The sequence below is a fragment of the Diabrotica virgifera genome, chromosome 1, assembly GCF_917563875.1.
Source record: "Diabrotica virgifera virgifera chromosome 1, PGI_DIABVI_V3a".
Taxonomy (NCBI): domain Eukaryota; kingdom Metazoa; phylum Arthropoda; class Insecta; order Coleoptera; family Chrysomelidae; genus Diabrotica; species Diabrotica virgifera.
The window spans coordinates 216628069-216641668 of NC_065443.1; the positions used below are offsets into that span (position 1 = coordinate 216628069).

Genomic DNA, 13600 nt, shown 5'->3' on the forward strand with positions numbered 1-13600 from the left:
TTTAATACTTAAAATAATACCAAAAAAATAGCGTTAATATGTAAATTTTCATGAATTGTTGCCTCCGAGCATTTGCTTTTCTCTCGATGAATCGTAGAAAATGTAAAAACGTCAGATTTTCTACACAAATTTTTAATTTTTATTTCATTATATTTTAATATCAATTATCCTATTCCCAACTAAGATAAATACATAACTGTTATTGTCACCGGTAAACTAAGTTAAGGAAGTCAAAGTGGAAACAAGTAGTGTGCTATGGAAAAAATAGAACTATTAGAAGTATTAACTTCAAAAATCATCATGTGTCAAATCAGTAAAACATAAAAATTTGTTCATTGATGGTTTGTTGCGGTTTGTTTCTATTAAATTTTATATAAAATTTATACAGGGTGAAATTCAAGATAATTCTTACAAACTAAGAAGCATTTGACATGATAGCCACATTCTTTGAATGCATAAGAAATGCAACTGTTGCGGCTAGAATATATGCAATGAAATATCCCCAAAGACGTCACCCCAGTAGTAGAGTTTTTCATATTTTGTTTTGACTTATTATATACGGTGACATCTGGAAAATGTTTCTTTGTTTTTTTCCATAGCACACTACGTGCTTCTATATATTTCCACTTATATGACAGCAACAGTTATGTTTAAAATTTACACGTTTCTTAATATATCTCGACATAGAAAAAAGGTATCGACATGCGGTTTTCGGTATTCTGTTGCTAATTTGGTCTAATTTTGTAATACAGGACAAAAAATACATAATTGTATTTAATATTTTCCAAAGAAAACTATATTTCTAAAAAGAAAATAAATAGCGCCTCCTAGCCGGCATATTACGTAATAGGCTGTTTCCAAATTATAACTATTACATTGACGAAAAAGAGCTGTTTTCAACACGACCAAGTTTGCAAAAATCGATTAAGCAGAACCGGACTTACAGCGATTTTTTCATAACAAGGTTCCCACTCACCCCCACCTCTTATTTGCACAGGTAGACTTAAACTTGTGAAATAAAATATGCGCAGAATTTTATGAAGATTATGATAATCGGATTTCCAGTGCCCTTTCATTAGGCAAATTTTGTAAAATTTCGATTTTTTAATTTTTGATATTCAATTACGCCCTCTAGTGGTGGACTTACAATTATGAAAATAATTTCCAGGCTTTTCTCGAGGCAACTTTTGTTATAAAAATTTTTTTCCCAAAGCTGTACTATAAACGGTTCCTGAGATATGGCCGAGCGCCATTCTTATTTTGACACCCGGTACACCGTGGAACTGCAGTAATTATCGTTAAGTATAATGAGCATAGTAAAACCACTGAAAATGGTTTGCAGTTGGCTAGCAGTGATCTACTCCTACCGCGACATAAAATACACAAAAACCAATTCGTACAATTATTCGTTAGAAAGAACGTATACTGTATTACAACTGCAAAGAATAAAATATATAAAATATGTATAATAGCATAACTAGAAAGAATGAAAGAAACTATAGACCAGTTGTTAAGACCAAATCAAGCGGGCTTCAGAAGCAATAAAGCATGCATAGATCATATTAACACATTAAGAAACATTGTAGAACAAACAAGAGAATGGCAGAGCAAAGTCTATATAAATTTCATTGACTTTAGACAAGCCTTTGACCGGATTAACAGAGAAAAAATGTGGGAAATATTAAAGAGATATGGAATTCCATTAAAATACATAAGAATTATCAAAATGTTCTATGAAATCTATACCGCACAAATCGTGCACAATGGAACTCACAGAACCAATCAACATAGACAGTGGAGTCAGACAGGGGTGTATTCTATCTCCAACCTATTTTTTATCTTAATCGACTGGGTCATGAAGAAGGCAACGAAAAATAAAACAGGAATTAGATGGAATGCTTTCGGTCAGCTTGAAGATCTAGACTTTGCGGATGATATATGTCTGGTGTCCGAAAAAAGACAACAAATGCAGAAAAAAACAGAAAAGGTGACAAAAGAAGCAAGAAAAATAGGATTAGAGATTAACACAAGGAAAACCAAACTTATGAAGATAAATACGGAAAGAGAAATGGGGATATTCATTGAAGGAGAAGAAGTAGAAAATGTACAGAAGTTTTGCTATCTGGGAAGCATAATTGACTCTAGCGGTGGAATAGAAGAGGAAATTAATGGAAGGGTAACTAAAGCATTCTATATGCTGAAGAAAACATGGGAGTCCAATAAATTAACAACCAAAACCAAAATCAGGATATTTAATGCAAATGTAAAGAGCATTTTGCTATATGCAGCAGAAACTTGGAAAATAGAGAAAAAGATTATACAAAAGGTTCAAACATTTGTAAATAGATGCCTTAGGCGAATATTGCAAATATTATATTGGCCAAATCGTGTAAGTAACAAGGAACTTGGGAGAAAAACTAATCAAGAGCCGATAGCCAAAACGATAAATAGACGCAAATGGAAGTTTATTGGACACACATTAAGGAAAAATGAAGATGATATAACCAAACAAGCCCTGGATTACCAACCAACTGGAAAAAGAAAACAAGGCAGGCCAATGACATCCTGGAAAAGAAATATTACCTAGAGAGCTAGAAGACAATGGGTTAACATGAAAAGAGGTGAAAGCCCTGGCCAGAAACAGAGATGAATGGAGGGGGACTGTAGAGGCCCTATGTTCCAAATGAAATCAAGAGGAGTAAAGTAAGTATAATGAGCATAGTAAAACCACTGAAAATGGTTTGCACTTAGCTAGCAGTGATCTACTCCTACCACGACATAAAATACACAAAAACCAATTCGTATAATTATTCGTTGGAAAGAACCGCGTATTACAACTGCAATGACCGTCAACATATGGATAAAGTAGAGTTCATTGTAAGTCTGAGAATAAAAGACTATTGATTTTATACTGTTACTGATTTTAAAACAAAACAACACTGCCAGAATAAAACCAAAAGGTAATGGAAGAGAAATCTATTAGAAAAAGCTATAGAAATTTGTAAAGGGAAATATAAAAATATGGGTATATCCCTCAATAGTACATACAGTGTACACATTATGCTTTGTAGATGACCCAGATAGTACTTGCACAGGATTATGAAGATGCTGAGTACTAATTAATAAAATAATGCAAAATGTGGGACTTACGAGACAAACATCGAGAAAACACATTTCGTATCATGTGTATACGAAACATTTGTTTCGTATCGGCGGGAACAACAAAGCGTTGTAATTGAGAAATATCAACATGAAATAGGAATGATGAATGAAGTTATTAAACACAAAAACTAGAAGAATATAAGCTAGAAATATAACAAAAGAAAATAAACAAAGGATATTATATAACGGCATCATAAAAGTATAACAACTTATAGCAGTGACATATGGCTGCTGAAAGAAAGAACTCTTAACACCACAAGGTAAAATAAAGAGAGAGGAAGACTAAGAGAGAAGGCATTGGCAGAGATCACAGAAAGAGAAATATAAGTCCATTTGTGGGAAGACTGAGAGGAATGATGATATCAAAATAGGTACTAGAGAATAGGATGAGAGCGGCTTTAGTCCCCACGATTGCAAGGAATAGTCAACAACGACAGTACCTATAATGGACTAGGGCGGATAAACTTAGTGGCAGCACTAAACATGACAATCACACCTATTTTGAACACGATGACATGCACAAGAAATAAAAACGTCCAGTTATGGAATAACAAGTTTGATTCCTTCTTAAAGCTGGTTTAGACGCTGCGGTAAATGTGATAATTTATCGTGACAATAAATCGCTACGATTTATCGATTTTTTTATTTACGTTACATCGCAGCGATAAATCTCTGCGATGTACCGTTTACATACGACGATAAATTGAAACAACTCGATCGATAAATTGCTCGGGTTTACATATTCATGAGGGTTAAACCCTGCCTTACATCTTCATATATCCAAGACACGGGACTTACGTAATGAACTGAAGCAGTTATAGACACGTCAATATGGGCTCGGATCTCTACTTAGTGATCTCAACATTGGGATTCCAAACGCCAACAAAGCAGAAGACAAAGTACATAAAATTGGAATGTACAAAAGTTGACACATGTGATAATTACTGAACGGTACTATGAAAACATTAGCAAGAGAATAATGAATCAAAATGTAAACGAAGATACAACAGATGCCGGTTGGTACTTGGAAAACATTACCAATACACTAACGAATCAAAATGTGATTGAAGGATTGAAATAAATAGATCTCTACTGGACTCGAATAAAAGAAGTTAATGCAGCAGCAACAGTAAAAATAGAAATAGAAATCTACACCATAAGTCACCATATAGCATATAAAATCATTGGTTTGATGATGAATACAACCTGAGAAAAAAGGAAGGCTATAGAAAAATGCTTTCCTAAAGAAGTAGAACCAGAGTAGAGAAGAAAACAGGATGATGCACAAAGGAAACCACTTAAATAAGGAATTTAAAGATATAGAAATCCATAAAAGCGAGGAAGAATCAAGAGTTTTTGATGAGAAATCCTAAATATAGAGCTTTTACCGGCAAGGAAAGACGTATTAATTCGAAGATGGAACATTTTATTTAGGTTAGAGAGGAAGACAAATTTGAAGACGAAAGAGATGAGGTAAGTAGGTAATAAGCAGAACAGATGAGAGTGAAACGGAACCACCAACAATTTTTGACGTTAGAAATGAACGTCACTGACGTTGACTCCCGTCAATTCAGTTGAAACATGCCCATAAACATTACCTAGAATGGATAAATTTCGGCATACCTATACAGGGTGTTTCATTAATAATTGTTCATATAGTAACTGGAGAAACCTTAGCACAAAATACGAAGATTTAACTTAAAACACTTAAATAAAATGTGGTTCCTTACTGACTCACAGGGTGTTTTATCTAAACATTTTTTGCTCAGCATTTTAAAACTATTCGACTTATCCTTTTCATACTTGGCAGGAAGTATAGGTACTATACAAACTACTAAATTATGTTAAACAAACATTTCTCGCTATTACCAGAGGCGTACGACGGGGGAAAGTGAATGGTTGACCCTTTCCAAATTCTACGCTACTGGCGAAATGGCTATTTTAGTTCAATTTTTGGATTCTCCAATACTTTCTGTGAAAATAATATACTCTTCATTGGTAACGATAAAGTCATTAGTTTTCGAGATCTTGAAAGTTAAAAATGAAACGACACGGTGATTTTGATTAATGTATTTTGTGTCGCTTCATTTTAAATTTCAAATATCTCGAAAACTAATCATTTTATCGTTACGAATGAAGAGTATATTATTTACATAAAAAGTATTGGAAAATCAAAAAATTACACTAAAATAGCAATTTCCTCAGTGGCGTAGAATTTGGGAAGGGTCAACCAAACACTATCCCCTGTCGTACGCCTCTGGTAGTAGCTAGAAACGTTTATTTATCTTAATTTAGTAGAGTGTACAGTACTTACACTTTCTGCCAAGTATGATAAGGGTACGCCAAATAGTTTTAAAATACTGGGTACAAATAATTTTTAAATTTTAATCATATGAATCATATCATAAATTAATCAAAATAACTGAGCCGTTTCATATTTAACTTCAAATATCTCGAAAACTTATGGCTTTATCATTACCAATGAAGAGTATATTATTCCTCCATCACTAAAATAGTAATTCCTCCAGTGGCGTAGATTTTGAGAAGGGTCAACCATTTACTATCCCCTGTCGCACGCCTCTGGTAGTACCTAGAAATGTTTGTTTATCATAATTTAGTAGGGTGTATAGTAGTCGCACTTTCTGCCAAGTATGAAAGGGATACGTCGAATAGTTTTAAAATGCTGAGCAAAAATAGTTTTTAAATTTTTAGATAAAACACCCTGTAACTCAGTAAGGAACCACATTTTATTTAAGTGTTTTAGGTTAAATCTTCGTATTTTGTGCTAAGGTTTGTCCAGTTTCTATATGGACAATTATTAATGAAACACCCTGTATAAATATGGTGACCTAGATATAATTACAGCATGACAGCCAAGTTTTAAAAGAAATATGGAGACCGACATCCTATTACTCTAAAATATGGCCACGGTATGACGCAATATGCACGAAAATAATGGAAAGTACCAAGCGGATTTTATAGCTGGTAAATCGACAATATCAGATTTACACTCTGAGAAACATTTTAGAAAAAGTCGCTGGAATATGGCATAGATACCCACCACATAAAGTAATGCGCACATGTCACAAACCACAAGCTCAATATAATACATATCAGTGCAAATCCTTGGCTATAAAGATATTGATATATTGCGGAGAACAAGGAACGGCATACGAGAGGCTTATGTCGTATTAAAAGCAGCCGAATAATAAACAACAAAATGAAATGCATGTAGAATTCGCCACTCGTTATAGAAGGCAAAGTTATTGAAACCGTTAACGAATTTGTATATCTGGGAGCATTTGTCAACACATACATGGAAATAGCACTAGCGCAGAGATTAACTACAGAATTTGCACAATAAACAATGACCTATCACCCATACCACTGTGACATGATTAGGCTCCGTCAGTCTATCGAATTCTTTTCGGTATCTTTATGCTAACCTACAGACTACTTTAGGGCCTCCCGAAAGCATCCACACCACATAAGATTGTAAAGTCACAATGATAACGGTAGGTCTTTCGAATATCTAAATCACGTAATACGAGTGAAACCACAATAGCCTACAAAAACAAAATAGCAAACTTTGTGGATTTTGGTGTCACTAAGGACATACCAGCAAATTATTTGTGAGCTAGTTCTAGTTATAAACTATCATTACGCCACTTCCTCTAAGATCTATGCGCATATGCGGATGATGTTGCCATAATAAGCCGCAACAAAAGTGTACTAAGCGAAAAAGCTATAGAGTTGAAACGGGAAGCTGCTACGTTTGGTCTATATATAAATGAAAGTAAAACAAAATATATGGAGTGCACAAAGTCGAATCAACATGAGAATCTGAAGGTAGACAACCATACCTACGAATGTGCCTCCAATTTCCCTACCTAGGCTCAATAATAAATGACAACAAAAGTATTTTTATGCATACAAATATTTAATAAAAGTAAGTAAGTTACTGAATCGTGAGTCTAAGCTTAGAATCTATAAAACACTAATTAGACCAGTGGTCACATATGGATGTGAAATGTGGATCCTCTCAATCACTGATGAAAATCAACTGAGAATATTTGAGCGCAAAATACCAAGGAAGATATTTGGACCAACCCATTGCAGCGATGGTTCGTGGAGAATTAAAATGAATCACGAGCTGGATGAACTAATGCAGAGCGCAGATATTGTTACATTTTTAAAGTCACAAAGACTAAACTGGCTTAGTCACTCAGAAAGATCGCCAGATAATCGAGCTGTAAAAGTAATCCAGAGATGGAAGCTCCAAGGAAATATAACAAGAGAAATACCCCGTAAAAGATGGATAGACGACGTAGAGGGGTATCTTAAAACCATGAACATCACGCAGTGGCGAAGGAAAGTATCCGACAGGGAATTGAACATTGGAAGCAGAACAAGACTCACAAAGGGTTGTAGCGCCATTAGAAGAAGAAGAAGACGCCACTTCCTCATTTTTATTGCAGTAAGTACATAGAACACTAATTACTAACAAATAAACTAGAGCTAATTTGACTAAAAACAAAATTGAGATACAAAGTATATCGGCCAATCTATACAAAAACAAAATAACAAACTTTGTGGATTTTGGTGTCACTGGTGTGGATTCTAGTTATCATTAGCATGTAACTAGCATTACACCACACATCCTCATTTTTATTGAAGTAAGTACATATAATCCCAAAGGCCATAAAAGAAGAAAAAAAAGTAGTACATATAACTAGAAACCTTAAGTCAGAAAATTTTATAAGAAAAGATGGTCTAAGACAGGGAGGGGGAATAAGAGGGTGTAGGGACATGTTCGACTGTCGCTTCGCACCCCCGAAGAATGTAGTTTATCCCGTGCGACGTCATTTAATAGACATAATGTTTCAATTTTTTACTTAAATTTGAAGAATATATATTCAAGAACTGATGCGTTTGCTGACGGAAGAAGAATCTACAATTTGGATGACACTACGACTACGACGGTTCAAAAATCAGCAAAGGTTGTTGCTGAGAAAGGGGCTAAGAAAAGCAAGTTAGCAAGGTAACAAGTGGGGAGAGAGGTACATTGGTTACCACTTGTTGCATCGTTTATGCCACGGGACAATACCTACCACCAGCAATGGTTTTTCCTAGGGTGCATCTAAAGGAGCATATGCTACGAGGCTCCCCATCAGGAACGTTGGGCTTGCTACTCCAAGTGGGTGGATGAATGCTGATCTTTTTTTAGAAGTAATAAAGCATTTTATAAAATATTCTAACAGCTCTAAAGAAAATCCATCGCTTTTAATCTATGACAATCATGAAAGTCATCTTAGTATTCGTGTTCTTAATTTGGCCAAAGACACCGGAGTAACAATTCTAATCTTTCCTCCTCATTCCACAAATAAGATGCAACCACTAGATGTGGGGGTATTCAAAGCATTCTCAACATGTTATAATGAATCTCCATATAGTATGGTATAGTTAGACCCAAACCCAGACATCCAAAGTGAAAGTTATCCTCCAACAGCAAATTGTTCTATATGGTCCACATAATGTTCAGAAAAAAGTCACACCATTTTGAGCGTCGGGTTTGGGGGGGGGGGGAGAGGGGGGAGAAATCTGCAAATTCGTAGTTCTTAAGTTTTTCGTCAATATTTCTAAAACTAAGCGGTTTAGCACGAACAACCCTCTACACAAAATTGTTCTACATTAAATTTGAAATAAAAAAGGCCCCATGCATAACTCTTCTAAAATGAACGGTTCCAAAGTTACGGAGGTAGTATTGTATAATTGGTCCAAAAAAAGGCCCAACCCAGACATCCAAAGTAAAAGTTTTCCTTCAACACCAAATTGTTCTATATGGTCCACATATTGTTCAGTAAAAAGTTACACCATTTTGAGCGTCCGGTTTGGGGGGGGGGGAGATGGGGGAGATGGGGGAGATGGGGGAGAAGTCGGTAAATTAGTAGTTTTTTTAAGTTTTTCGTCAATATTTCTAAAACTATACTTTAGCGTAAGGAATGTTCTATAGAAAAATATTCTACATAAAATTTAAAACAAAAAAGGTTCTATACATAGTTGTTTTAAAATCAACGGTTCCAGAGTTGCGGAGGGTGAAAAGTGGAGGTTTTCGATACTTGTTATATTTACCGATTTCTCTCCCCTCTCCTCCCCCAAACCCGACGCTCAAAATGGTGTGACTTTTTTCTGAACATTATGTGGACCATATAGAACAATTTGGTGTTAGAGGGTAACTTTCACTTTGGATGTCTGGGTTTTTGGTATAGTTATATCATAAATATTGCCCAAAAAATATAAAAAGTATCGAAAACTTCGACATTTCACCCTCTGTAACTCTGGAACCGTTGATTTTATAACAATTATGTATAGAACATGTTTTGTTTTAAATTTCATGTAGAACATTTTTGTATATAAAATTGTTTACACTAAAGCATAGTTTTAGAAATATTGACGAAAAACGTAAAAAAACTACTAATTTACCGGCTTCTCTCCCATCTCCCTCCCAAACCGGACGCTCAAAATGGTGTAACTTTTTACTGAACAATATGTGGACCATATAGAATATTTTGGTGTTGGAGGAAAACTTTTACTTTGGATGTTTTGGTTAGGCCTTTTTTGGACCAGTTATAATATACTACCTCCGTAACTTTGGAACCATTCATTTTAGAAAGATTATGCATAGGACCTTTTTTATTTAAAATTTACTGTAGAACAATTTTGTATAGAGGGTTGTTCATGCTAAACCGCATAGTTTTAGAAATATTGGCGAAAAACTTAAAAAACTACGAATTTACCGATTTCTCCCCCCTCTCCCCCCAAACCCGACGCTGAAAATGGTGTGACTTTTTTCTGGACATTGTGTGGACGATATAGAACAATTTGGTGTTGAAGGATAACTTTCACTTTGGATGTCTGGGTTATGCCATCCTTTGGATCAACTATACTATACTAATATATGAGGTAGCTGAGTGCGTCGGTTTTGCTCATGAAAAAGCTCTCACACCGAGCAATATTATAAATGCATTCAAAAAGTGTGGTATATATCCATACGATGCCAATGTCTTCACAGATATAGACTTTCTACCAAGCGCTGTTACCGATCGCGATTTAAAAGATGATGTAAGCCAAAAAAAGTCCATCGATCTACCAAGTACATCAACATCAACAAAGAAAAACAGAACGATAAAAATGGCAAGACTGTCACAGATGTTTTTAAAAGCCCAGAAGAATTTAAGGGCTTTCCAAAAGCAGGAGAACACTAAAAATACGCGAAGAACGGGCAAAAGTATTATAGCTACTGACACACCCGAAAAAGATGCCATAGAAGAACGAAGCATTACGAAGAAAAGAAAAATTGATAAAATCGAAGTGAAAAAAGTAGAAAAGGTCAAGAAACAAATATTTGAAGATAGTTCTGAAAGCTCAGAAGAGGAACATGAACTTGGTTCATCCTCAGCGGATGACTGCTACTATACAATCAATCCAGATGGATTTGAGGAGCTTCATAGAAAGCCCATAGAAAATGATTTTGTGTTCGTGGAATTTCCTGGAAAATTGGAGAAGGTGTATTATGTTGGAAAAGTCCTGAAAAGAAATGAGTCAGAAGAGTATGAAATTTCGTATCTTAGAAAACAAACGAAGGGCACCAGCAAATTTGTATTTCCTAATATTCCAGATGAACCTATTGTTGCCTTAAAAGATATTAAGCTCATCATGCCACCCCCAATTCCTTGTGGGCACACTAGCCGACGATGTTCTGTATCTTTTTTTGTTTATTTTGGAAGTGTCTTTTGTGTTCAATAAATATGATTTATAAACTATGTTCGCAACAATCAGTATCAAAATTATCTTATGAGAATGATATATTAATCTGAATAATAATATCCTCAATAAACTTTTTCAAAACACAACAGCCTAAATAAGATTTTTTGACATGCTAGATTATATATTTTCATTTATTTTCCCTGTCTCACTGTTGGATTTAAAGTGTCTCACTGTAAGGCATAGGTATGAAAAAAACAGTAAAATCCTATATAAAAGGTATATTCAAAAACCCTCAAAAGGGCCACATCAAATTCACATAACTAGTTTTCGACTGGTTTACCAGTCATCATCAGTGCTTACGTGCAATGTACATGCTAACCACCAAGATAGTATTATACAAAAATATGTGGGTCAAAGCCCAGTAAAAGTAGTCCGTCAAGGAAACATAGGTATAAAATGCTACCTTAAGCCTGGCTGTTTAAAATATTATCTAATTTGCCCTAGGTAATATCTGAGATCTAGATATCTATAATGACTTGTTCACATGTTGGAAGTGAGACGGCAAGTGCCTTTTATACAGGATTTTACTGTTTTTTTGTATCACATGGTATACAGCCAACTACAGGAAAACTTTTTCCTTGTGGATTTTTTGCATAGGTATATGTCCTACAGTTAGACAAATGCACCTATCTATATTCTTGCAAAAAAATATCAAACTTCAAAGTTACAAATATTTCACTTGAAGAGAGATTAATATAAATGTCAACGCCTATGCTGGCGTTTAATTTTTTCATTTTGGATGGATAAAAACAAAATTACACTAAAAAAAACTGTCTCACTGTTGGGATGGCTCTCCTATACGTGGAAATCTCCCTTATATAAAAATGGAATAATGAAATGAACCAGAAAGATTCTGGAATGGCGATCAAGATAAGAGGCATCTCGACGCAGAGGAAGATCACCGACTAGATGGACTGTGGACAGATGATATAAAGCTCATCACCACAAATTGAATGCAAGAACTCAATACAGAGAAGAAGTGGAAAATTTTACTGGAAACCTATTTTCAGCAGTGGACAAATATAGGCTAATTGATTATGTTCTGCAACAATTAATGTTGAAGGAGGACACATATTTATGTTATTAAGTTAAAAATAAACTCTTGTCGTTGATGTATGTTTCTGCTTGGTAAATATTTGTAATAGTTTTTATGATTTATTTTTTATATATCTAGGAAAATTTATTAAATTTACTCGCATAACATTTTTGTTAAAGCAGTTATTGTACCTAAAATAGTGTTCTTAATTTTTTAGACCACAACTTAGTCCACTTTTAATATTGCTTTTAATAGATTTAGATTAGATTTCCCTTAATAAATGTTGCTACATAGCTTATTTAACAACTTATTTCCTTTCTAGTTCTTCGCACCGTCTTCTACACGAGGAAGAAATAAATAGTACAGAATATAAACTCAAGAAAAGATTCAGTAGTGAGAGATGAGTCAATAAAGCAGTAGTATGTTTAAGGATAAATAGTGTTAGATTGTTCTCTGTTCAACAAATTTTTGGCTCAAATAAATATTTTATGCTATTATGTCGTGTAGTACTATTTATGTGTCAAATTTTATACTGCTTTTTTATAATTTCTTTTACCTTAAACAACAATGCTTTTAGTCGTTTAAAGTAAAAGAAACATAAAAGAAGTAGAAAAAAGAGAGATACGGAATGCGCGTTGAGGAAAAGAGAATGCTTAGATCGATGACTACGGTGACAAAAAAAGCATAAAATTAAGAATGAAAGTATTAGAACAAGTCTTGGAGTGGCACAAATTCATGCCAAAATGATAGAGCATGAACTAAGATGGCTCGGGCATGCTTAACGTACAAACCCAATAAATTATCGTTAATCACCCACTATGAAGAATTGCTGATTTGCAAGTTACTGGGAAGAGTATGAGGGGAACACCAAAGATGGGGAGAAACCCTATTTTTTGAGAAAATCGTTGCAGTTCTTGCAGCATTTCGTGGGCTTCCTTTAAGTCGTCAGTTATTAGAACTATGCATCTGCAAATCGTAGGTGGTTCCCTCTTTTTTCCCATTCTAACACCTGGAATGCATGCTGCATTACGGCATTGAATAGTTTTGGTGACATGTTGTCTCCTTGTCTAACTCCCCTTTTTAGTTTTATTTTTTGAGTTTGGGTATGGAGGTTTATTGCTTTTGTGGTATTTGCATATACAGGGTGTCCCGAAAAGATTGGTCATACATTATATGTACCACACACTCTGGGGTCAAAATAGTTCGATTGAACCTAACTTACCTTAGTACAAATGTGCTCATAAAAAAAGTTACAGCCCTTTGAAGTTACAAAATGAAAATCGATTTTTTTTAATATATCGAAAACTATTAGAGATTTTCTATTGAAAATGGACATGTATCATTCTTATGGCAGGAACATCTTAAAACAAAATTAAAGTGAAATTTGTCCACCCTATAAAAAATTTATGGGGATTTTGTTCCCTTAAACCCCCCCAAACTTTTGTGTACGTTCCAATTAATTCATTATTGTGGTACCATTAGTTAAACACAACGTTTCTAAAACTTTTTTGCCTCCTAGTATTTTTTCGAGAAGCCAGTTTTTATTGAGATGCGACTTCTTTTTCAATATATTTA

The 13600-nt window shown here is 34.5% G+C and overlaps 1 protein-coding gene across 1 annotated transcript in view; it reads left to right on the forward strand.

Annotated features, from left to right (window-relative positions):
* LOC114332917 (myosin heavy chain, non-muscle) overlaps window positions 1-12522 on the forward strand; it is a 257019-nt gene extending 244497 nt beyond the window's left edge. The window contains exon 15 of the mRNA XM_028282706.2: window positions 12348-12522. Within this exon, the coding sequence (XP_028138507.2) occupies window positions 12348-12429 (82 nt within the window). The 3' untranslated portion in view covers window positions 12430-12522. The remainder of the gene's footprint in view (window positions 1-12347) is intronic.
* Window positions 12523-13600: the final 1078 nt, after the last annotated feature.